The sequence below is a fragment of the Trichoderma reesei genome, assembly GCF_000167675.1.
Source record: "Trichoderma reesei QM6a unplaced genomic scaffold TRIREscaffold_8, whole genome shotgun sequence".
Classification (NCBI taxonomy): domain Eukaryota; kingdom Fungi; phylum Ascomycota; class Sordariomycetes; order Hypocreales; family Hypocreaceae; genus Trichoderma; species Trichoderma reesei.
This window is the reverse complement of record NW_006711155.1, coordinates 203,932-225,275: the sequence shown is the minus strand read 5'-3', so window position 1 is coordinate 225,275 and position 21,344 is coordinate 203,932. Positions and strand designations below refer to the sequence as shown.

The 21,344-nt window shown below is 54.8% G+C and overlaps 8 protein-coding genes across 8 annotated transcripts; 3 read left to right on the top strand and 5 right to left on the bottom strand.

Annotated features, from left to right (window-relative positions):
- Nucleotides 1-956: 956 nt before the first annotated feature.
- TRIREDRAFT_106812 (uncharacterized protein) lies at nucleotides 957-2,070 on the top strand (the record flags this gene model as incomplete). Its single annotated transcript, XM_006965016.1, has 5 exons — nucleotides 957-1,059; nucleotides 1,172-1,412; nucleotides 1,558-1,586; nucleotides 1,666-1,736; nucleotides 1,987-2,070. The coding sequence occupies 5 exons, from the start codon at nucleotides 957-959 to the stop codon at nucleotides 2,068-2,070; spliced, it is 528 nt and encodes a 175-aa protein (XP_006965078.1).
- A 364-nt stretch (nucleotides 2,071-2,434) lies between these two features.
- Nucleotides 2,435-4,064, top strand: TRIREDRAFT_77441 (uncharacterized protein; the record flags this gene model as incomplete). Its single annotated transcript, XM_006965015.1, has 4 exons — nucleotides 2,435-2,917; nucleotides 3,001-3,247; nucleotides 3,448-3,899; nucleotides 3,975-4,064. Exons 1-4 carry the CDS (start codon nucleotides 2,657-2,659, stop codon nucleotides 4,062-4,064), a joined length of 1,050 nt encoding a protein of 349 aa, XP_006965077.1. The 5' UTR covers nucleotides 2,435-2,656.
- A 1,203-nt stretch (nucleotides 4,065-5,267) lies between these two features.
- TRIREDRAFT_77440 (uncharacterized protein) lies at nucleotides 5,268-7,281 on the bottom strand (the record flags this gene model as incomplete). The annotated part of the gene is made up of 3 exons (XM_006964856.1): nucleotides 7,216-7,281; nucleotides 7,021-7,104; nucleotides 5,268-6,902 (listed from the first exon to the last, which is right to left on the bottom strand). The coding sequence occupies exons 1-3, from the start codon at nucleotides 7,234-7,236 to the stop codon at nucleotides 5,268-5,270; spliced, it is 1,740 nt and encodes a 579-aa protein (XP_006964918.1). The 5' UTR covers nucleotides 7,237-7,281.
- A 698-nt stretch (nucleotides 7,282-7,979) lies between these two features.
- Nucleotides 7,980-8,955, bottom strand: TRIREDRAFT_121559 (uncharacterized protein; the record flags this gene model as incomplete). Its single annotated transcript, XM_006964855.1, has 3 exons — nucleotides 7,980-8,096; nucleotides 8,191-8,771; nucleotides 8,868-8,955. 3 exons carry the CDS (start codon nucleotides 8,953-8,955, stop codon nucleotides 7,980-7,982), a joined length of 786 nt encoding a protein of 261 aa, XP_006964917.1.
- Nucleotides 8,956-10,405: 1,450 nt separating this feature from the next.
- Nucleotides 10,406-12,025, bottom strand: TRIREDRAFT_121558 (uncharacterized protein; the record flags this gene model as incomplete). The annotated part of the gene is made up of 2 exons (XM_006964854.1): nucleotides 10,406-11,612; nucleotides 11,766-12,025. The coding sequence occupies 2 exons, from the start codon at nucleotides 12,023-12,025 to the stop codon at nucleotides 10,406-10,408; spliced, it is 1,467 nt and encodes a 488-aa protein (XP_006964916.1).
- Nucleotides 12,026-12,487: 462 nt separating this feature from the next.
- TRIREDRAFT_47603 (uncharacterized protein) lies at nucleotides 12,488-14,422 on the bottom strand (the record flags this gene model as incomplete). The annotated part of the gene is made up of 3 exons (XM_006964810.1): nucleotides 12,488-12,835; nucleotides 12,914-14,281; nucleotides 14,363-14,422. 3 exons carry the CDS (start codon nucleotides 14,420-14,422, stop codon nucleotides 12,704-12,706), a joined length of 1,560 nt encoding a protein of 519 aa, XP_006964872.1. The 3' UTR covers nucleotides 12,488-12,703.
- A 1,338-nt stretch (nucleotides 14,423-15,760) lies between these two features.
- On the bottom strand, nucleotides 15,761-16,374 carry TRIREDRAFT_121556 (uncharacterized protein). Its single transcript, XM_006964853.1, has 2 exons — nucleotides 16,071-16,374; nucleotides 15,761-15,999 (listed from the first exon to the last, which is right to left on the bottom strand). The coding sequence occupies exons 1-2, from the start codon at nucleotides 16,303-16,305 to the stop codon at nucleotides 15,842-15,844; spliced, it is 393 nt and encodes a 130-aa protein (XP_006964915.1). The 5' UTR covers nucleotides 16,306-16,374; the 3' UTR covers nucleotides 15,761-15,841.
- Nucleotides 16,375-17,786: 1,412 nt separating this feature from the next.
- TRIREDRAFT_61279 (uncharacterized protein) lies at nucleotides 17,787-21,149 on the top strand (the record flags this gene model as incomplete). Its single annotated transcript, XM_006965014.1, has 2 exons — nucleotides 17,787-18,032; nucleotides 18,084-21,149. 2 exons carry the CDS (start codon nucleotides 17,787-17,789, stop codon nucleotides 21,147-21,149), a joined length of 3,312 nt encoding a protein of 1,103 aa, XP_006965076.1.
- Between the last annotated feature and the right edge of the window lie 195 nt (nucleotides 21,150-21,344).

The following is a 21,344-nucleotide window of genomic DNA, read 5'->3' as shown; positions in this document are numbered from 1 at the left end:
AAAAAAAATCCCAAGGCCATGCAGCCACAAGGCACGCTTAACATAATTCTTTTCCATGCCAAAATAGCGAAGCAAAAATGAAAAGAAGCATGCACCAGTTCGGATTCGAACCCCGACCTCTTGAGAAAACAGGCGCTCCAGGGGCGTCCAAAGATACCTCCGCTCAAAGTACCTTTAGACACGGCTGCCATGGCTTTGATCCCACCACGCGCAACACTACACATAATCGAGAGGGCAGCGCAACAGAAACATCACAACGCCCGTAACGATAGCGAAGGCGAATCTAACAAAAGAAAAAAGGAAAAAGAAACAAAAAAAAAAAAAAAGTAATGCGCCCAGCGATCATCTCTTTTACAGCGGATGTCCTACTGCGCGCCCCGGTTTCCCATGGGTATTTCTTTGCGGGTACCAACAGCTCGAGCGACGACAGGAGGGGCTTTCCGTCGACTAACCCAGGGCTGGGGGCCGTGTCTGAGAGTTCCTCACCTGGATGTGGCATCAGCCGTAACAGCCGTGTGTGCTGGGGAAGCCCCCCCAACATCCACTGTCGCTGTTGCCGACTGCGCCACTCCCAAGTGGGCAGGTCGCTGTTGCTACACTCTCCGGACTTTTGATATATAAGGGACTGGAGCTTGACAGCTGGCCAGCGGTGCAGCGCTGCAGCAATCTGGTGAGCCGTGGCCAGCGCCCGTCATGCTGCGACCGTAGACCTGCGACCGTAGAGGGCGAGGGAATATTGCAACCATCGTGCACATCGTTCGATGGATACAACGACGATGCTGCTGTCCTTGTTGCAGCAGGAGTAGGGAGAGCTGGAGGCTGGAGTAGAGTGCTCATCGATATGTGTTGATTTGTCTAAGGAGTTCGAGTTAGTATGCAAGTCAACCAATGGAACGAGGTGTAGAAGCCGTGTAATTGTGCCTACCAGCTTATAACCAAGTGTGTAGATATACACAATGCTGACTTGGCACATTCTGCATTGTTGTCTGCCTGGGAGCCATCATGCATCAACCGGATTGAAGCCGGTCATGACAGCTGGGAGGCCATGCAGGCACCACTGTTCGTGTCCCCGACATGGACGTCTCCAGAGGCGAAGAGGAAGCAAACCTTGAGTTATGATCTCCCTTTCAAGGATCAAGAGTAGAGAAAGGACATACGATATGCCTCGCAGGCCGGCGATTGCGAGAAAAAGAAGCCCATGGTCATGGTGGTGTTGGGCAGCAAATTTCCATCGACGTTGAGAGTGGAGAAGCGATCTCTTTTGCCTTTACGTGGCTTTTCTCGCGGACTCGGCTACCGGATCGGGCAAGTGCTTCGTCTACTTCCTTCCCGGGCTCGGCACACGCACAGAGGCCATCTTTGGCAGGCACACAGAACCTTCTTTGGTTGCGCCTGCTTGTGCTTGTGGCTAGGTACCTACTTGGTATATTTTGAGGGTTGAGACGGTGATGCTATCATAAAATTGTCCATCAAGGCTGTTGAAGTGTTTTTTACCACCAATGCACTTTTCAACCTTGGAGATAAGGTAGTAGTAGGTACTACTAACACGACTAACAGCTTTCTGTTCCTCTTTTCCAGCGTCTCAGGTAGGTATCCAACACGGCGGCGTTATATCCGGACGAACGAATTTGGAGTCTTGACTGCAGAAAGCTGCGTGTTCCGAAGAACCTCAACCCCTTGATAGGTACGAAGGCTGGGATGTGATGTGGTTCATGTACCCGGATTTCCAACTTGAGGTAAGCATCAGCAGTGAACACTCTATAAGTGTCTGAGACAATTGCAGAACAAGGTCCTAGCACAGCCTTGTGATCCTGCGAGAGTCTCCGTCAATCATCTTCGTATCGACCTTCTCATCGCCTCATTTGTTCCATACTTAGTAAATCCCGAGTTCTGCTCTATCTCAGATATGTCCACACCAGTAGACAGACACCATATTCTTCCTTGCTTGTGCTTGTTTATCATGATGGATCTACTACCTACCTCTAGTATACCAATTACCTACTCAGTCCAGCCTCTCTCATCAATTCACACTCTACAGTATTGCCCCCCCAGATGCGGCCAGACCCCTGATGGCTCTCGAGGCGTCGTAATAAAGCGCGCCACTGCTGTGCTCCTCAACTCTCAATTCAGTTGGGCCATTGAGGCCTATTGATCCAGCTGCTAGGCGTCCCGTTTAGCGCTGTCTCTGTCCCTCCATGGCGCTGAGAGCCACTGGACCTCCCCCTCCATTGATCCCTGCCGCGACCCCGAGCCTCAACTGGCCCAATCCGTGACGCGGCCCACCAGCAGCAACCCAGACCACCGACCAGGGACCTCGTCTCTCCTGCTTAGACGCCTGTGGACCTTTCGCAGATTTGCCTGAGCCCATAATACTGCGTACTGTACCGATACGGCTGCTGCAACTTTCTCGTGCGTGACCGCGCTGTCCTCCATCGGCCTGCGGTCCGTTCCTCGTCAATTCTCTGCATCGCGCACTGCCCATCTGCTGGAACCCCGCGTCTGCTGCCTCCCGGAACCGCTGCTTCTCACCGACTCGTGTCTGGTCTGGTCTGGTCTGGTCTGGGGCTGGGCCTCCTTCGAACGATCGACGACCGACGACCGCTCGCCAGAACCGGCGCACCCTCCCCTAGAATCAACGCCTCATCCGACGCCCAGCATGTCCTCGTCAGGCCTGACGCGGCGCCGTGGAGCCGGCGGCGGCGCTGGAACCGAGGGCGAGAGCAGCAACGGCGTGTCGAGGACCAATTCGACCCGCGATGCTCGAGACAGCGCCCCCGAGACGAGCTACGAGAGCGGCGAGAACGGCCACAAGATTGCCTTTGACCCCCGGGACATCAGCGAGTCGGCCGAGCGGAGCAAGCAGCCCAAGCTGACCATGATGGAGGAGGTGCTGCTGCTCGGCCTCAAGGACAAGCAGGTGAGTGCTCGCATGCTCTGCGCTGTTGCCTGGCGGGACGAGACTCAATTGCTGACCCGGACCGTTGCAATTGCTGCCATCAGGGGTACCTCTCGTTCTGGAACGACAACATCTCGTACGCGCTCCGAGGATGCATCGTGCTCGAGCTTGCCTTCCGCGGGCGCATCAGCATGGAGAAGGACCCGGCGCGGCGACGGTTCCCCCTGGCCGACCGAAACATTGAAGTGATAGACGATACCCTCACCGGCGAGGTGCTTCTCGACGAGGCGCTCAAGATGATGAAGCAGAGCGAGAAGATGAGCGTCAGCTCCTGGATTGATCTGATGAGCGGTACATCTTGCCCCTCCCTTCCCCAATTCCCGCCCCGGCGTCCAGCTCTTTTGGTATCATTTGCCCATTCACGCTGCTGTTGCTGTTGCTGCTGCTGCTGCTTCTGTGGCGGTGGTGGTGATGACATTGGGACAGAACGAAAGCATCTCATCCATGCATACATATGTAAACCAATGCAGCAGGCTAATGCTCTGAGCCAGGCGAGACTTGGAACCTGATGAAGATAGGATACCAGCTCAAGCAGGTCCGCGAACGATTAGCCAAGGGCCTGGTCGACAAGGGCATCCTACGGACGGAGAAGCGTAACTTCCTTCTCTTCGACATGGCCACCCACCCCGTTGCCGACGGCGGCGCAAAGGAGGAGATCCGCCGCCGCGTGCGCAACGTCCTGACCCAGCGCACCGTCGTCCTCAACGGCAGCCAGTTCCTGCCCGAGAACCTCGAGTTCCGCTACCTGCGCACCGTCGCCATGGTGTGCGCGGCCTACGCCGCCAACGTGCTGGAGAATGCGCTGTCCTCGCTGGGCCACGAGGCGCGGGAGCGGGCGTTTGCGCAGACGGACGAGCTGCTGGCCGACTACAGCCAGTTCCCCTTTGGCAAGAAGGCCACGGGCAATGGCATCGGAGCCAACCTGCCGCAGGTTATTGCCGAGGTGAGATGACGACGCATACAAGCGTCTCCGTGTATTTAGACCAAGGACAGATATGCTAATCGACATGCGACACAGGAGGTGAACAAGGCCAAGGATAAGGAACTGCAGCTCGAAATTGTGGCTGCCTGCCTGAGCGTCTTCACCAGGCTCGACTCGCTCCTATAAACGAATCCCGACAAGGGCTCCCGACGACCAACCACTATACACTTCCTAATTCGATTCTGATGATGACAGACGACCAAAGGCCCCATCAATTGCCCTTATTATTCGCGGACACAGCTCTCTTGAATTTCCCACTACTTCGCCCTGCTTGCCGCCTGCCTCCTCTCGTCTCCATAACAGGGCTCTCTCTATTATCAGATATAACCCGTCAAAACCCCGACCACCTTGCCTTCGCTGTCACCTTCTTTTATTTTGAGAAACAGTAGTGGAAACCGGTGGGATGATCCTCTTGTTTATGTTCATGCTATTTTGTGCTACTGTTGGGAGGTTTTACCGGCTGGAACGAAATACGACCACATAAGGATGATTGTGAAAGATATCATGAGATGGAAGGCTGGTGAGAAGGAATGGGGAGAATAAAAGGGAGGCGGAGATGGCTGGGGGGAAAACAAACCAAAACGAGAGTTGTCTAGATGGTGCTCTTTCTTTCTTTTACTTAATTTATTCGCTTTTTCCCTGACTTTCTGTTCTTGTTATTTTTTATTTTCTTGTTATTTTTTTATTCCTAACTTGCTGCTCTTGCACGTTGGACGGGGAATGGGAGAGAAAAGGGGGGGTGGGGGAGAAAGGGGAGAAGAACTGGTGGCCGTTGTATGTACCTTATGCTTGCGTATGAATCTTTGTTCCTCCGTTGATGATGCGGGATGGTAGGAAAAGAAACGCAATGTTACGGGCGTCCCAAGTCAAAGTGACGCGGCCATCTTCTTCACCTACTACCTAGGTCCAAATACCTTACCTTGGCTGTGAGGAAACACACATATAGAGCCAAATTGAAACTTGTCATCTTGCTGGTTTTGGTACGAGATGCAAAGGAACAGAATGCATTGCGCCTCCATGAGAGGCTCCATTTCGCCCAATATCTAACTGACAGAGTGTCGTAAGCAAACGGAGAATGAAGCTGAAAGTTGGTAAAATCGACATCGACACAACAGCCCCATAGATATCCTCAAGGAGTGGGTAAAAAAAGGAAAGGAGTCATGAAAGCATGCGAGATGGTACTTCGAGACGGCAGACAAGACCAAGGCCAAGGCTAATATTATTACACGTATGAACAAACTTGTGCCAAATTGTTCCCAGTCGTCCGTCCCGCCCCATCCCATCCCATCACCATCTTCCGCATCATGACCATCATCATCAACATCATCCTCACTTGCGCTTCCCGCCCACGCCAAAGCTCCCCTCAAAGCCCGGCCGGCCGCCCTTCTTCTTGGCGCCGCCCTTCTTCTTCTTGCCCGACCGCCGCAGCAGCTTGTCCTCGCGCCGCTGCTTAATGTTCTCCTCGCGCTTCTTCTGCTTCTCGTGCTGCGCCTTGGCGACGCCCGTCGCGCGCTCCTTCCACGCCTTTTCGCTCTTCTTCTTGGCCGCCTCCTTGCGCTTCACGGCCTTCTTGAGCAGGGCCTCGTCGTCGCGGATCTTCTCGCCCTCTGCGCGGCGCCGCGCGTTGAGCCACGTCTCCTTCTCCTCAATGTCCTGGCGCTTCTCCGCGTCGAGCTCCTCGATGCGCTTCTTCTCGTGCTGCACCTTGAGCAGGGCCGTCTTGGGGTCCGACGGGCCCTTCTTCTTGCCCCTGTTGAGGAAGTAGCCCAGGTCGTGCGACATCTGTGTGCCGTCCGCAAACGCCACCCGTCCAAAGGCGAAGCCTCCCTGGGCCGCGGCGTCGTCGAGGCTGATGTTGGGGCTCATGACCCCCGGCGAGTTGGACGCCAGCGCCTCTTCGCGCTTCTTCTGCGCCTCCTCCTTTGCCAGCTGGCGCAGCTCCTTCTTGTGGGCCTTTCGCTGGGCTTCCTTTGCTCTTCTCGCCTCGATGAGCTCTTGCCTCGTGCGGATGGGCTTGCCGTTCGTTCCGTCGGCTTTTCTGGCCGCGCGGAGAGCCTCGATCTTGGCGGCGAGACGAGCTCTCAGGGCGGTGGTGTCTGCGGGTATCTTGATGTGCTTTGGCTTCTCTGAAGGGGCAACTGAGGAGACTGATGTGGATGTGCTCGCGGGCTCTGTTGTTGTTGTTGTTGCTGTTGTTGTGGGCTGAGTGCTGCTGGGAGTCTCGGTAGAGTCAAAGGTGGGGGAGTGTACTTCGGAGTCGGGGGCTGACACAGCGCTGCCGTCGTCTTCTCTCTGCAGGCTGGAGAAGTCTAGAGAAGGGTCAAGGCCATCCAGCCGGTCTTGCATGACTTCGTATTGTTTGTCAGAGTCTTGGACAATATCATCCTGCGGTTTCGAGGGAGTCGGTTGGGGTTTTGACGGTGTAGCCGCCTCCTTTGTCGCCTTCTTGTTCTTTTGCTTCTTTGAGGCAGGTGTGCTGGTTGTCTCGGCAGCTTCCTTGGCCGGGGTTTTGGCCGGCGTCTTGGCCGGGGTTGCTGCTTCGCCTGACTCTTGCTTCAGCTTCTTCTCAGCCTTCTTCTCAGCCTTCTTCTCTCGCTTAGCAGCTCGCTTCTCCTCCTTTTTTGACAGCTTCGGGGTCGCCTCAACGTCCTGTGCCTCGTCTCCAGCCTCAACATTGCTCTCGGCTTCCGCGTCACCACTGGTCTTGGGCTTCTTCTGCGGCGTATCAGGGTTCTTCCGCTTCAAGCCTTCAAGGGGCTTCTCGGCCTCGACGCCGGTCACGGGCTCGTATGATTCCTCGGGCTCATTTTCGTCCTGCTCCATCTCCCGCAGCTTCCGCTTGTTCTTGGCTCGCTCATCCATGATCTCTTTGGCGTTGCGGTTCAGGGCGCTGTCGGGGTCCAGCTTAGCTCTGCGGGCGGCTGCGGCCTCCTGTTTTGTCTGCTTCTCCTTCTTCCATTGATCCTATAGATTGACCAACGTCAGCCCCGCGTCCTCAAAAGCCTCACATGCCATCGCCGTGTCTAGCTATATGCCCTGCTCAGAGGGCAACGGTCGGTAAGGGCGGAGTCGGTCAACGTACGCTTGTGTCTTCGCCGTAGTACATCTTGGCCGGGATCAGGCTCAGCAGGCCATCGAACGCCTTGGCATGGTCGCGCAGACGATCCTAACAAGCCATGTCAGCTCACGATCTGCGCATCTCTCATCGCTCAGCTCTCCCAGCAGGCATCTTTCACCCTGGCGGGGCTGAGCAACGCAACAAAGGCTGGAAACGCACCTGCAGCGAGGAGTCCGCCATTGTAGCTCTAGTCTCGGCGAGAAACGCAGTGTCTACGGAGGAAGAAGAAAGAAAGAATGCGATGACAAGGGCGTCTAGAATTGAGAGCCTGACAACGGGCGCTGATTGATTTGCAGACAGCGACGTAGAAAAGTGCAGAGAATCGCTGGTGGTTGGTGAGAGGTGAGGTGATGTTTTTTTTTTTTTTTTTTTCCCTTTCTGCCACTGTCTTGCTGGGGGACTTTTCCTGATTTTTTTTTTCTGGGGTGTCCAATTTTTTTCCACCTTTGCTGTACCGCGAATCTAGCTGTGGGGTAGCCGTCAACGGCCTAGTACGGTAGAATGTAGATATAGACGCGGATGCGCAGCCTTGATATTGAATTGAGGCTCATAAAATCGTATTATTGAATTGATATTGTACGAGACGCCGTCAGAATAAGAAGAGTGAAATATAGATCTGCGCATTCCCGGACTATGTAGGTATTTGGTGACGAAGCTGTGCAATCTCTATTGTCCAACCGCCTCGGTATCAACCTACCTAAGCTCAAGTAAGGATCACGAGAGTATCAAGTAACTTATATCTCACTGCGACGGAACACATGGCGGAACCAGCTTCGCCAGGTATATAATCAATACCTAGCTCTGACTGCTCGTCAGGCATTTCATTTATACGAACATCTCAGATCGTACACCATATACCAGATCTAGCCCACGGTCGTCATAACCCAAGACATCTCCACAGGACCACTAAACCGTCAAGCAGATTATTTCTTTTTGCTGCTCTTCTTCGGGCCAGCGGCCAGCGCTCGCAGCTTGGCTTCTCTGGCCTCGATTTCAGCTCTCCGCTCCCTCTCCCGCTCCTCCTTCTCTTCCTTCTCAGCCTGAGGGGGAAAAAAACCCATGTTAGCCACTGTAACGACGATATGCCAGAAAACGCAGACAGCCGGAGTTTGGACCAAGAGGAAGAAAGCCTACCTGTCTCCTAGCGGCATCCGCCTCGCGCTGTGCACGAATGGCCTTGAGGCGGGCGATATCCGCCTTGGCCTCGTCCGTCTTGCCCTCGGCATGCAGCTTCATGTACCTCTCCTTGGCGGCCGCCGCCTCGGCCGCCTCCCTCTCGCGCCGGCTGGCGGGCAGCTTCTTGACGCCCTCGGTGATGGCGTCGACGTCCGCGGCGGCCTTGGAGGCCTGCTTGCGGGCCGACGACGAGTGGTTCGGGTTGGCCGGCAGGTCCGCGTCGCTCTCCTCGTCGCTCGACGACGGCATGTCGCCGACCTCGACCGCGCGGCTCTTCTGCTTGGCTATGGCGGCCTCTTTCCGAGCCTTCTTCTGGGCTTTCCGGTCCTCGCGGTTGGCCTCTGCGGATGCCTGGGCGGCGGCGGTCCTGCTGCTGCTGCCGCCCTGCTCCTCTTCCTCATCCTCCGCGTCGGACTCCTCTTCGGACTCTTCCTCGGAATCGGATTCGTCTTTGTTGAGCTGGGCGTCTTCACCCCACATGCTCACCGCGTTGCCTTCGGCGTCGAGAGGCTGGAGGTTGCGGGAGAAGTGCTTTCCACCTGTTTGTGTTTTGCAGAGTCCCGAGTTAGCCACATGATGAGCCAGCGCAACGCATTTCTTCGCCGCCGAGCAACAGCAGCAAAAGTCTTGGATACAGGCTGGTTTGGACTTGCCTCCTCTGGTGAATTTTCGGAACTTGCCGCCGCGGCCACGCGAGCTCGAACCAGGAGCACCACCAGGCATTTTGGCTGATGAAGTATAAAGGAGTCTGTTAGTGAGAGGTAATGCGGCTTCGTAGACCCGTGAGGAGTGTTGTCTGAGTTCGCCGTGTGGAAAGAGAGAGAGTGCGTGTGTGTAAAGGTGTTGGTGAGTTGCAAACGGATGCGCTTCTCGAACTGGCAAACTGCGGCTTTGCGCTTCAGACTCGAGGCTGCGCACAACTTTTGTCTTCTGACAATCGCTCGTCGAGTCACCAGGAACAAAGGCGGCGGGGTAGCGGGGTACTTGGACGGTACTTGTGCGCGCCAGCTCAGCCTTGCTCAGTCGTACAGGAAATGCACATCAAAACCCTTTGGAAACTCTGGAGTTGGTTCTGTTTCTAATTTGTTTCTCGAAGGGTCTTTTGCTCGAGTCGTCATGATTCACTTGCGCCTTTGAGCTGTGTGACTCACAGAATTCATCACTTGCACAGCACCATCACAAGCACCTTGGTCAGAAGCTTCAAGGATTGTCATCCTACCTATGTAGGTATTGCCTTATGAGCTGGTCTCGACCATTGACAAGGACAGGGTCGAGGTGTAGCGCTAAAGTACCCTTTGCAGACAAGACGCTTCTGGCGTTGAAATCGACGGGAGACGATTGGTCGGCTGGCTGGGACCACCAAAAGAGGCCGAGCTTGAACATCTGCAGTTCATTGTGGAAGTATCTTGACGGTCTCAATGCTGATGACTCTAATCAATTCCTAGGTTAATCATGACTAGATCATGTCATTTATATGAACTGTTTTTCCAAATCAACGGCCGACGACAAGGGCATACCACAAAGGGTCCTCAAAGACGTCAAAGCCCAGCAAAATGCACATGTCGCAGTACATTGTGTAAACGTGCACGTTCAACAAACCCTTGTCCACACCGCACCCACGTTTTTCCGTTCCCTAAAAAAAAAGTCCACACCGTTCTCAATAAAAAGCGTCCTCGATGAAATTTCTTTTTCCTTTTCTTTTTTCTTTTTTCTTTTCCTCAGTGAAACCTACTAGAAATACTTCCTTCAAATTCACTCTGGCTTTCGACAACCTTTGGATGCGCCTGGAGGGGAAACTGGAGGATAGAACAAATTTCTGCTGACTTACCCTCTGTCCTACTATACTCCCCTCTTCGGAGGGTTGCGTTTGGGATAGATAAATTTTTTCGGCGGTACATGCCCTTGCTTGACCATCTCACGTCTTATTTCCTTCACTTTGCTTGAAGGAACGGGACGCCGAGATGGAGAATCGCTTGCCATATTTCGCGGGATCCTATTCTATATACTATCTGGGTCGGCTTGTGTATTACCTCCTTGTCAATCAATCGTAGAACAGAAAGATGACTTTCCTACTGCTGTGCTATGGCCAGCCTCATTGAGCCAACCATGCAGGCCATCCATTCATTCATTCACCCCGGTGGCTATTGCACACCTTTCATTCAGTTCCGATTTCTCATCGGGAAAGCGAATGCAGCATTTCGTGCAGTAGCTTCCTCTTCTGCGTCGGCCGGGGGTTGGCCATGCGAAACCCGTTGTTGAGGGCATGGCTCGACTTTCCGGGCCTGTGCCCCTGCCCAAGTCCGTGGGCATTTTCCTCCTCTTGTTGGTCGTCAAATTTCTCTTTGTTGTACCGGCTCGCATCCATCTGGCGAGTAAAGATGTATCGCGTCGTCGAGAACAAGCCCCGACTCACGTAGGACGGCTTCGAGGAGATACCTCCTCGCCCGCTGTGCCCTAGAAACAGGCACGCCATGGGCCGCGACGGCAGCACAAACGGGCCAGCGACGGCCTGCTTGTCTACAAAAAGACCTTGGTTCGCCATGTCAATGTCGCCGCTGAGCTGGCCGAGAAACGAGTAGAGCCAAAAGGCCCATGCCTCAAAAGCAACGCCGTGGCAAGCTCCCGCTTCTCTCAACGCGGCATCTGGGTCCCAGGAGGGCAGATACACCTTGCCCGTGTCCGTGAGGTAGTCTAGCAGAGGTGGCGCCTCTCGGTTGGGGACAAACTTGATGGCACACTGGGAATCGCTGCAGAGCGTCACCAAGTCGGCGTCGACGCTCTTTATCGAGTCTCGCGTCTTGTTGACGTGCTCATCGGGGACGAGGAGCATCAGGTTCTTCAGCAGCGAATTCTCCTGGCCTCCTGAAAGGTCCGTCACTGTCCAGCCGGCCTCTGCTGCCTCTTCCATCGGGTTGCCCCAGCCTTTCTTGGAGCCCGTCACGTCAAATAGCGCCAGTGAGGGGAACTTGGCGACCCAGCGCAGGCAGTTCTTCGAAGTCGAGCGGTCGCCCCAGATCCTCAGGATCCTCAGCATGGGAAAGGGATCCTGCGTCTCCGTCCAGCCGCGGATGAGGTTGTCGCTCACATCCGGAAAGTAGCCGCCCGTCTCATCGGCCGGCTGGATGATCTCCAACACGCCTAGATTCTTCAAGTCTGCCAAGCTGAGCATGTCATGGACGGTGAACTCGCTGCCGCCGCTCAGCACGAGGTGGGTGATGAACTCTGTCGTCAGAGACGTGAGCGGCTTGGTGTACCACTTCAGGTCACTCACGTTGGGATGGCAGATGTGTTGTCGAAACCGATAGAGCCCGAGGCTCTTCTCATCATCTTCCCGAAGGAGCAATGCTGAGAACAGTTTCCAAGCATGGAGGCTTACGCCTCTAGAAGCAGCTCGTCAGTATATCATCGGGCATGGATTCTGTATGTAAAAGAGAGAAAAACAGGAATTGTGACGAGCTGAGCCGTTGTTGAGCTCGCCATCGCTCCATCAAGCTCATCTCATGTGCCATGCATAGTGTAAAAGGCCAACAAACCTTGCCTCTAGAAAGCGCCATATGCGCCAAACAAGCTGTACGGGCATCGCCCCGAGCAGCTCCTCCGACACGTCCCCGATATTGTCCGCAATGACATTGACGGCCATGTCCGTCAGAGACCGCGGGCCCCGGGGACCGCGAGGCCTGAACTGGGGATACGGCCGCCGCCGCGACCAGTCATGATCTGAGCTGGCGCTGATGCGGCCTGCAACTGTCCATTCTCGGTAGACCTGGCCGGTGGAGGGATCGTAGTTGTTCATGGCCATGCGATGCCGCTGACAGACAGCCGGTCACTTGATGGGGGTTTGGAAGCGGGACTGATGACGATGCTACATGAAGGAGGGCTGATGAAAGAGGCGCAAGTGAGGTTTCAGGTACGGGATGGGATGAACGAAGACGAAATAAACGGCAAGCCAAGTTGGCACTTCTTCACTTTGACAGCCAGGCCAACCCCGGAGAGGCGCCGGTGATGCTTGTGAGTTGATCGTTGCAGCCTTTCTCGAGGTGGCGCATCAGAGTTGTGCTAACTTATAAGGCAGTGCAGCTCTGCTGGGATGTGTCAGCAAGCCGATGTTTGGGGCCCAGACTCCAGATACTACTTACCTCTACATACAGACCTTACCGGGCAATGGCCGCAAGTTCGAAAATTTTACAGCACTGAAGCTGCATACATGATGAAGCCTTCACTGAGATCACCGTGGGAAGTTTTGCCCTGTGAGAATCACAATTGTTCATGCGGATAAATCAACGCTGTCTTACTCTATCTCCTCCCCCGAACGCCTGTGCTGGTATCCGGGCACAGCAAACCTGTGCCGGTTCATGCAGCATCCCCCATCAGTCTTACAACCGCCAGTTTTTTGGTATATATACACACATTAGCACCTTGCCTCGTAGTGCTGTAACAGATACAACCCCAACCTCCCATCAGTAGCGACCATTTATAGCATGGGCTTCAGGTCCTCAGCGACCGTGAAGGGCGCCTCCGTCTTGCTCTTGATCTCGTCTACCGTCACTCCATCTGCGATCTCGACCAGGGTCAAGCCATGGGCAAAGTCGACATCAAAAACACCCTTTGAAAAAGGAGGCATGTCAGCGTTAAGCTCTTCTGATAAGCATGGTGAACAGCACTGTGAACGCAAAACACTTACCAGCTCGGTAATGATTCTAGAGACGCACGCGCGGCCAGTGAGCGGGAATGCGCACTGCTTGACAATCTTGGGGTTTCCCTTCTTGTCGGTATGCTCCATGGTCACCACGACCTTGGTGGCACTGGGGTTGCTCACAAGGTCCATGGCGCCTCCAAAGCCCTTGACCTTGCCCGGCAGCATCCAGTTGGCCAGGTCGCCAGTTGCGCTGACCTGCATGGCACCGAGGATGGTCAGGTTGATCCTGCCGCTGCGGATCATGCCGAAGCTCTCTTCGCTGCCAAATACCGCGGCACCGGGCTTGAGGGTGACTGTCTCCTTTCCGGCATTGATCAAATCGGGGTCCTCTTGGCCCTTCTTTGGGTAGGGGCCAAGGCCCAGGATACCGTTCTCGGACTGCAGCTGGACCTCGACCTCGGGACCGACAAAGCCGGGCGCAAGCATGGGCATGCCGATGCCCAGGTTGGCATACATGCCGTTCTTGAACTCCTTTGCTGCTCGCTTGACAATTCGCTCCCTCTTGGCCGCAGTCTCACCCGTCCCCAGGACGGCCTTGGCGTCGGCATCGGTATCCTCCTTGGCCCAGGTGTATTTCTCGATATTCTTGGGGCTGGTGCTCTGGATCACGCGCTTGACGTAGATGCCGGGCAGGTGGATGGCCTCGGGAGGAATCTCGCCCGGCTCCACAATGTGCTCGGCTTCGACAATGGTGACTTTGGCGTTGCGGCCCATGGCGCCGTTGAAGTTGTTGGCCGCCAGGCGGAACTGACAGTTGCCGAGCTTGTCGGCCTTGTACGCCTTGACAAAGGCATAATCGCCGGCAATGCTCTCTTCGAGGAGGTATGGCTTGCCATTGAACACCTTGACATCCTTGGGGTAAGAGTACACGTCCGGTGAGCCGTCGGGCTTGTTCTTTAGCGGCAGATCGCCGGTCTGGACGACAGTTCCAAAGGCCGCGGGCGTGTAGAAAGCAGGAATGCCTTTACCACCGGCTGCGCATCGCTCTGCGAGGGTTCCTTGGGGGGTCAGCTCTAGCTCAACCTGGCCGGTGAGGTACATTGTCTCGAACGTTTTGTTTTCGCCAATGTAGCTAGCAATCATCTTCTTGACCTGCTTTGTCTTGAGGAGCTTGCCGAGACCGGAGTTGTCGGTGCCGGCATTGTTCGAGACGGCTGTCAGGCCGGTGATGTCGGGCCTCTTGAGGACCTCGTCGATCAGAGTATCGGGGACACCGCATAGACCGAATCCACCACACAGTAGCGTCGAGTTGGCCTTGAGGTCCTTGATGGCCTCGGCGGCGGAGGGCAGCACCTTGTTGATCTCAGCTCGGCGGGCAGTGGCGGAAAATGACCTGGACAAGACAGCAGTGGGCTTAGGGCGTGAGAAATGTCAGCTCTCTATCCTCCATAAGACGGGATCATTACATTGATCGACTGAACCGCCCAGACCTACATTTGTCGCATGGCGCGCAAAGGCGCCGAGGGTCCGCAGGCGCAGAGCTGTAGACGGCATTGTGGAGGGGTAGATGCTGGATCGTGGGGTATCAAAGCTGTCGTAAATCAGCGGCTGCCTTGCTGCGGCGAGAAGCAAAGATATATATAAAGACACGAGCCGCGCAGAATAAGACTGAGAGGGATGCAATGAGAAATGAATAGCAGTTGGAGCGCTTTCGGCTGCCAGTGACGGCATCAGGCGCGTTATGAAGGCCGCCGAGCGTATGATGCTTTTGCCGGGATAATAGCCGTCAATGGCCGAGCCCACTGCCGCAGGCCCAGTCTCCGCATGGCCAACAGGGCAGATTCGGGCAAGTCAAGTGAGGAGACAGCTGGGTCCAGGCCAGAATAGCGGGACATTTCCGTTGCAAGGGTCGGATAGGGGCGGCGGGCGGGTGTGGGGGAGCAGCCACAGAGTTGGGGATGGGGTTGGTCGCGGAGAAGGATTCTGTCCGTCTATAATACTTAGTCGCGTAATACTGTACAGATTCGACAATATCTTCACGATGGAAGAGAATTTGCTGGTTGCCAAGTGAAGGGCGAGCTGTGCTATTTCTCGACGTCAGCCGGCACTTCAGTCGTCGTGACACTCGCAGACGATACCAACTCCCTGCCATACCTCCAGCTGCGATTCCCAACCCAGGCTTGCCAAGCTACTTGTCAGTTGCGAAGCGTTCGGAAGCCAAAGTGGCACTGCGCCGTCTCTCAGCTAAACGCTTCTGGCCCGGCTTCCGAAGCCGACATCAAGCCCAGGCTGCCCTGAGAGCAGTCGGCACTTGCGGAGTGGGAAATGGCTTTTCCCGGATATCCATTCCGGTTATGGTGCCGAGAATTAAAGATTCATCCGGCCGCGCTGGCGGGGATTCTTATTCATTGAAGACAGACCTGAGTCAATTCCATCTTGTGATCTGAATCGAGGAAAAAGACATGTAGCTGGGAAGCCTGAGATGCTGCCGAATTGGCCGTTGGTGGCAAAGCGCAGTTTGAGCCCTGCACCTGCCTGGACAAGAAACGGGATGTATTTTCCACCAGACAGACAATTTGCCCTTATCACGATAACAGGTGCCTTAAGATGTCTTATTTTGAGAACCACTGATTGCTTCATCACCATCTTCAGTGCCATCGTGAACAGACTGATGCAGCCGTTGATGAATACTCGTACTAGCTGGCTTTTCGGCAATGGGGCCTGATTCCGAAGAGACGGCCCTTAACTCCCCTCGGCCAAATGTGGAGAGTGCCATTTCTTGCCGGCGAGCTGCCTTTCACTCAGCTTATTCTCTTTCAGACGACGCAAGGTCTAGGTATGTCAGCAGAACAACATGCTGTCACCTGGTGGAAGACACATCAACTGCAGTTTATATAAGACGATCAAATTGGCATTGCTAACAGTGACAGAGCCTACAGATAACGCTCCAGCTTCCAATATGCCTTGTAGCTCTCATGGGTTATGGCACACAACTTCAATGTTATTGCCCGCCGCATCAATCACAAACGCCGCATAATAACTGGCATGATACGCTCGCAAGCCTGGCGCTCCATTATCCTTGCCTCCCGCCGAAAGCGCCGCCGCGTGGAAGGCGTCCACAGCAGCTCGATCTGATAGAACAGTTGTTAGTAGAAGCTCTATGGCGAATACCAACTCACTGAGTTCTCTCTAGGCATCTTACCTTTGGCGCGGAGCGCAAGGTGCGTCTTGATGACACCCTCCTTGACTCCCTTGACCCAGAGGTCAGCGCGCTTGTAGTCTTCGGGAGAGGCATCGAGCTTTGAGCCAAGGCCGGCCGTGTACTCGCCAAACTGATAGGCGACCTGGTATCCAAGAGGCTCAAAGGCCTTGACGTACAGGTCCAAGCATTTCTTGAACTTGTCCTCAGTAACTGCGATGACGGTGTGGTCAATCATGTTGAGTTGTGCTTTCAGGCTGCGGCGACGCGGTTGGTTATTGGAGAGATGTTGAAGAGAGGCCGGTTCTTGAACATGTCATTGGATTGTTCGTTGAAGCATTTTCTTGGGATATATATAGCCCCTATCTCTTTGCGCAACTCGGTCTTTTACGAATGCCGAGACTCAGCTCGACTCCTTAGGAAGCATCACAACCCAGGAGGTATATCCTCTGCATAACGGGTCATGAAATGCTACCTCGATTAGAGGCTGAGCAACCTTGCTAGACCTAAAGCATATCATGAGTTACTTCGGGGATCACCAATCAGGATCAATTATCACAAGTATCACCCTGCTGGGTCAATTTGCGAGTTGCTTCTCCTGTGGTTTAGCTTCGCAAGGTCCTGCAACTCACCTGAGTCGCAGTTGTGCGCCAAGATTGAAGTGGACAAAAAGTGCCGGACAAGTCATGCAGATTCATTTAGCCTTGGTTGTCTCGTGAATTTATGCCGCAAGATCCTTGCATTCACACAAGGACTCCAAAAAGCAAGCTTTCGCCAAACTTGTATCGTTACTTGATCGACCAACTTGTTAACAGTTGACAACAGAGTGTAAGCGACATGGCCGCTGTCTGTAACAGTTCTCGCCGTATGACTCAAGATCTCTTTTGACATTGTACTTGAGTTTCTGATTTGTCGTAAAATTCTCCCCCCGCATCGGGGCAAGATGTTGATATCCGCTCCGAAGTCACGGACTTCGGGTGCCTGGATGACCGTCAAGCCTTGAGCACGAGGCGAAGCAATACTCTGGGATTTGAGCGAGCTTGGCTGGCAGGCTGGCTTGCACAGAACAAGTTTTGCATCTCCGTTCTTGTCCACTGACTTCAGACGTAACCGTACTGAAGGCTCCTTCATTCATCAGCTCTTGAACTAGATCGCACTTGAACATGGCAACTTCATGTTTGTTACTAGACTATCTAAGCGCTGGATATTACCTTCTTTCTCGCTAGATTATATTTCGTTCCGTGAATTTAACCTACATGCTGTTCCTAATTCGAAACATATTATTCAAGATTTTGGGTCCGTAGCAGTGGGTAGCCTAGGCTGGGTCTCTCCAGTGACAAATGTATGGGATCTTCAAGAAAACAAGCTGTTATATTGCTATGAGACGGAAGATAGAAGGAACAGATTCTCTAGCCAGTCTGTTCACTATCATTCTCAGGAAGGTAGCAGGATGTCTGTAAAGCTACTAGGTAGGTACCTACTAGGTAGTATACGGCGTACAAAATACCTTGGACACTTGGTTGACTAAAATGCCCATTTAATGGCACTCCGTTGCATTTCCAAGCGTAGCCACGCTAGACCCTTTATGGAACCGCCAGCTCTTATCAACCACCTTATCGCCCCGCGACTATCAACATCAAAGAAAAAAAAAATGCGATGCGACATGCGATCAACTCCCAGCTTACACCACAAGGCACGCCCGAGATGCCCAGTCACACCATGGAATCGAGCTCGAAGCGCCGCAAGACTGGCCACGAGAGCATCGGCCTCCGCCACTCGGGGCTCATTGACTTTGAGTCGCGAAACACGGCTCGAGTGACGGCCGCCAGCACCTTTGTCCTGCAGACGGACGAGCTGCTGAAGGAGGCCAGGCCAAACTACGAAAAGGCCCTCCATGGTGTCGACGGCCAATTGCACCGATTAAAGAGCATCATTGACACCATTGAGCCTCACGATCCTAGACCAGTGAGTTTGGCATGCGCTTAAGAGCTGCAGACAGACTCTAACAAGATTTAGATCGCCGAGGCCACCGTCAGGTTCGAAAAAGAGCATCGCATCGTCATCCCATATCCCGACCCGAAGCCGGCAAAGGATGCCCCGTACAAGGTCTCTTATGCACCGCCGTCACAATGCAACGTCGTCGGAAGCTACGTCTCTCGAACAATGATCAAGACGCAGTCCGAGTTCGGAGTCGACATGGTCGTCCAGATGCCCGCCTCGCTGTTTCAGGAGAAGGACTACACGAACATGCGCTACTTCTACCGCCGAGCCTACTACATTGCGTACATTGCTGCGCGCGTGCGCAAAGAGTTTGCCGAAGATATGGAACTGAGCTTTGAGAACCTCAACGAGAATCCTCTGTTGCCGATTGTCGTCCTCCGACCTAAACCCTCGAGCGATGGAAGCGATGATCGCGAGGCCAGGAAAAAGGCGAAAAAGGCGTCTTATAGCATCAAGCTTATTCCCTGCGCCCCCGATGACCTGTTCCCTTGGTCGAAAGTAACTCCCAAATCGAACAACAACCGGCTGGGCGAGGTTGACGAGAAGAAAGCCGCCCAAGCAGCAACACCATTTTACAATTCCACCTTGAACGCCGAGCGGACATTCATCCCTTACTTGCGGCTGCTAACCCACATCAGAAAGGAGTGCCCTGCTTTCGCAGATGCGTGCATCCTCGGCAGGACATGGCTTCAGCAGCGCGGCTTTGGCAGCGCCATCTCACAAGGAGGCTTCGGTCATTTCGAGTGGGCAACCATGATTGCGCTGCTTTTGCAGACTGGTGGTCGGAACGGACAGGCGGCTTTATCGACTTCCTTAAGCAGCACCGAGTTGTTCAAGGCAGCGCTCCAGTTCCTGACTACAACAGACTTCACCAAGAAGCCTTACACTTTTGGCTCCTCAAGCGTCTCCGCAGATTCCGTTCGAGAGGCCGGCCCTGTCATGTTTGACCCTGTCAGACAACTTAACCTCCTGTTCAAGATGACTCCGTGGTCTGCCAGCTTGTTGCAGATGTACGCCAAATCAACTACAGACCTCCTCTCCGATGCCATGGCCGAGAAGTTCGATCCCACATTCATCGTCAAAGCCGATGTTCCGTTTCAAACATTCGATGTCATTTTTGAGATCCAAAGCTCCGACATTGCAAAGTTTTCCGAAACCGCCGACCGCCGGGGAGCCGTGGGAAGCTTCTGCCTCGAAGCATACAAGCACCTCAAGCGGGCATATGGCGAGCGAGCACAGCTTGTCCAGTTCCAGCTGCCGCAGAGAGGGCACTGGGCGCTTTCCAAGCCCCCGGCCAAAGAAGTCCTGCGCGTCCTTGTAGGCGTCATCTTCGATCCGGCACACATGTCGAGGCAGATGGAGTTTGGCCCACCCGCCGAGGAGCAAAAGGAGGCTGCCAAGTTCCGACAATTCTGGGGCGACAAGGCTGAACTTCGACGGTTCAAAGACGGCAGCATTCTGGAGTGTGTCGAGTGGTCGAGCAAGCTTCCGCTGCAGATCTGCGAAGAGATTACGCATTACGTTCTGCAGCGGCACCTCAAGATCTCAAAGGACAAGGTGACAACCATCGGCGGCGCGTTTTCATCCATCATCAGCCTGTCCCACCTGGACAAGTCAGCTTTCGATGCAGCAAGACAGGCGTTTCAGAACTTTGAGAGAGATATCCGCAACCTCGAGGAGCTACCACTACACATCCGACAGCTTTCTCCCACATCCTCGTCCGCGCGCTATGCGTCCATCGAGCCGCCGCTGATGGGCTACCACAAAGGGTCCATCGACCTCATGGACGTGAACCTCTACTTCGAGGCATCAAGCAAATGGCCCGAAAACCTGACGGCCATCCAGGAGGCAAAGGTCGAGTTCCTACTCGACATCGACCGGAGACTGCGAAAGGCGAATGACAAGATCAGCACGTACCTCGGCCGCGAGAACAAGGAACTCGGCATCGAGAACCTGGCCTATCTGGACGTCATATACGAGACCGGGGCAGCCTTCCGGCTCCGGATCCACTGCGACCTGGAAGAGAAGCTCCTCGAGCGCCAAGTCAAGAACAAGACGCTCGAGCCTCGGATCCGCGAAGAGGCCGAGGAGGCCCTTGTGAAGCTCAACTGGCTGTACAACACCCTCCCGCTGCACACCCAGACCATTGCCACCTTCTGCACGCGCTTCCCGCCCCTCTCGCCCACCATCCGGCTCGTCAAGCACTGGTTCAACAGCCACAAGCTCACGGGCCACATCCGCGAGGAGCTCATCGAGCTCTTCGTCCTCCACGCCTTCCTCCAGCCGTACCCCTGGAAGCAGCCGTCGTCCGCGGCCACGGGCCTCCTGCGAACGCTCTTCTTCCTCTCCAGATGGGACTGGCGCAGCGACCCCCTCATCGTCGACACCGCCGAGGACCTCTCCGAGGACGCCCGCTCCTCCGTCCACCACGAGCTCCAGACGTGGCGCAGGCGAGACCCCGGCATCAACGACAAGGTCCTCTGCGTCGCCACCTCCCACGACCAGTCCGGCCTCGCGTACACCCGCTCCCGCCCGTCCAAGCTCGTCGCCTCCCGCATGACGCTCCTCGCAAAGGCCGCCTGCAAGCTCGTCCGCGACCAGGGCATACGCCTCGACCCGCGCCTCCTCTTCGAGCCCGCCCTCCAGGACTACGACGTCCTCATCCACATGTCGCCCAAGGCCATCAAGGCCGTCATCCGCGACACGGCCGTCGAGGCCGGCGCGCGGCGGCACTCTCAGTTCAAGAACCTCGATGCCCTCACGGCGTCCGTGCCGCTGCCCATCCGCGCCCACCCCGTGGACGTCTTCATCGAGGAGCTCGAGCGCGTCTACGGAGACGCCCTGCTCTTCTTCCGGGGCAATGCCGCAGAGGATGACGACGACGGCGTCGTGGCGGCGCTGTGGAACCCGCGGCTGCAGAAGCAAAAGTTCAGGGCCGGCTTGCCGTATAATTTCCATTCTTGCGAGGGCGAGGGCGAGGGCGATCAAGTTGAAGTGAATCGCACAGCAATACTGCTAGAAATTGCGCGGGCTGGAGGAGAAATGATTAAGAAGATTGAGGTGACTGACGAGGAGGAGTAATTGCATCATATCCTATCCCTCTATGATCACACTGTCTAGATATTACATGTATATACAAAACATCTTTGAATGAAAAATAGCCCTGACTCAGGGGACATGGCATGTTTACTTTTGAGCAGACGTCTTGCAGGTCATCGTCTCTTGTCATCTAGAACCATCATCTATTTTGCAGCGGCGGTGCCAATAAAACGGAAG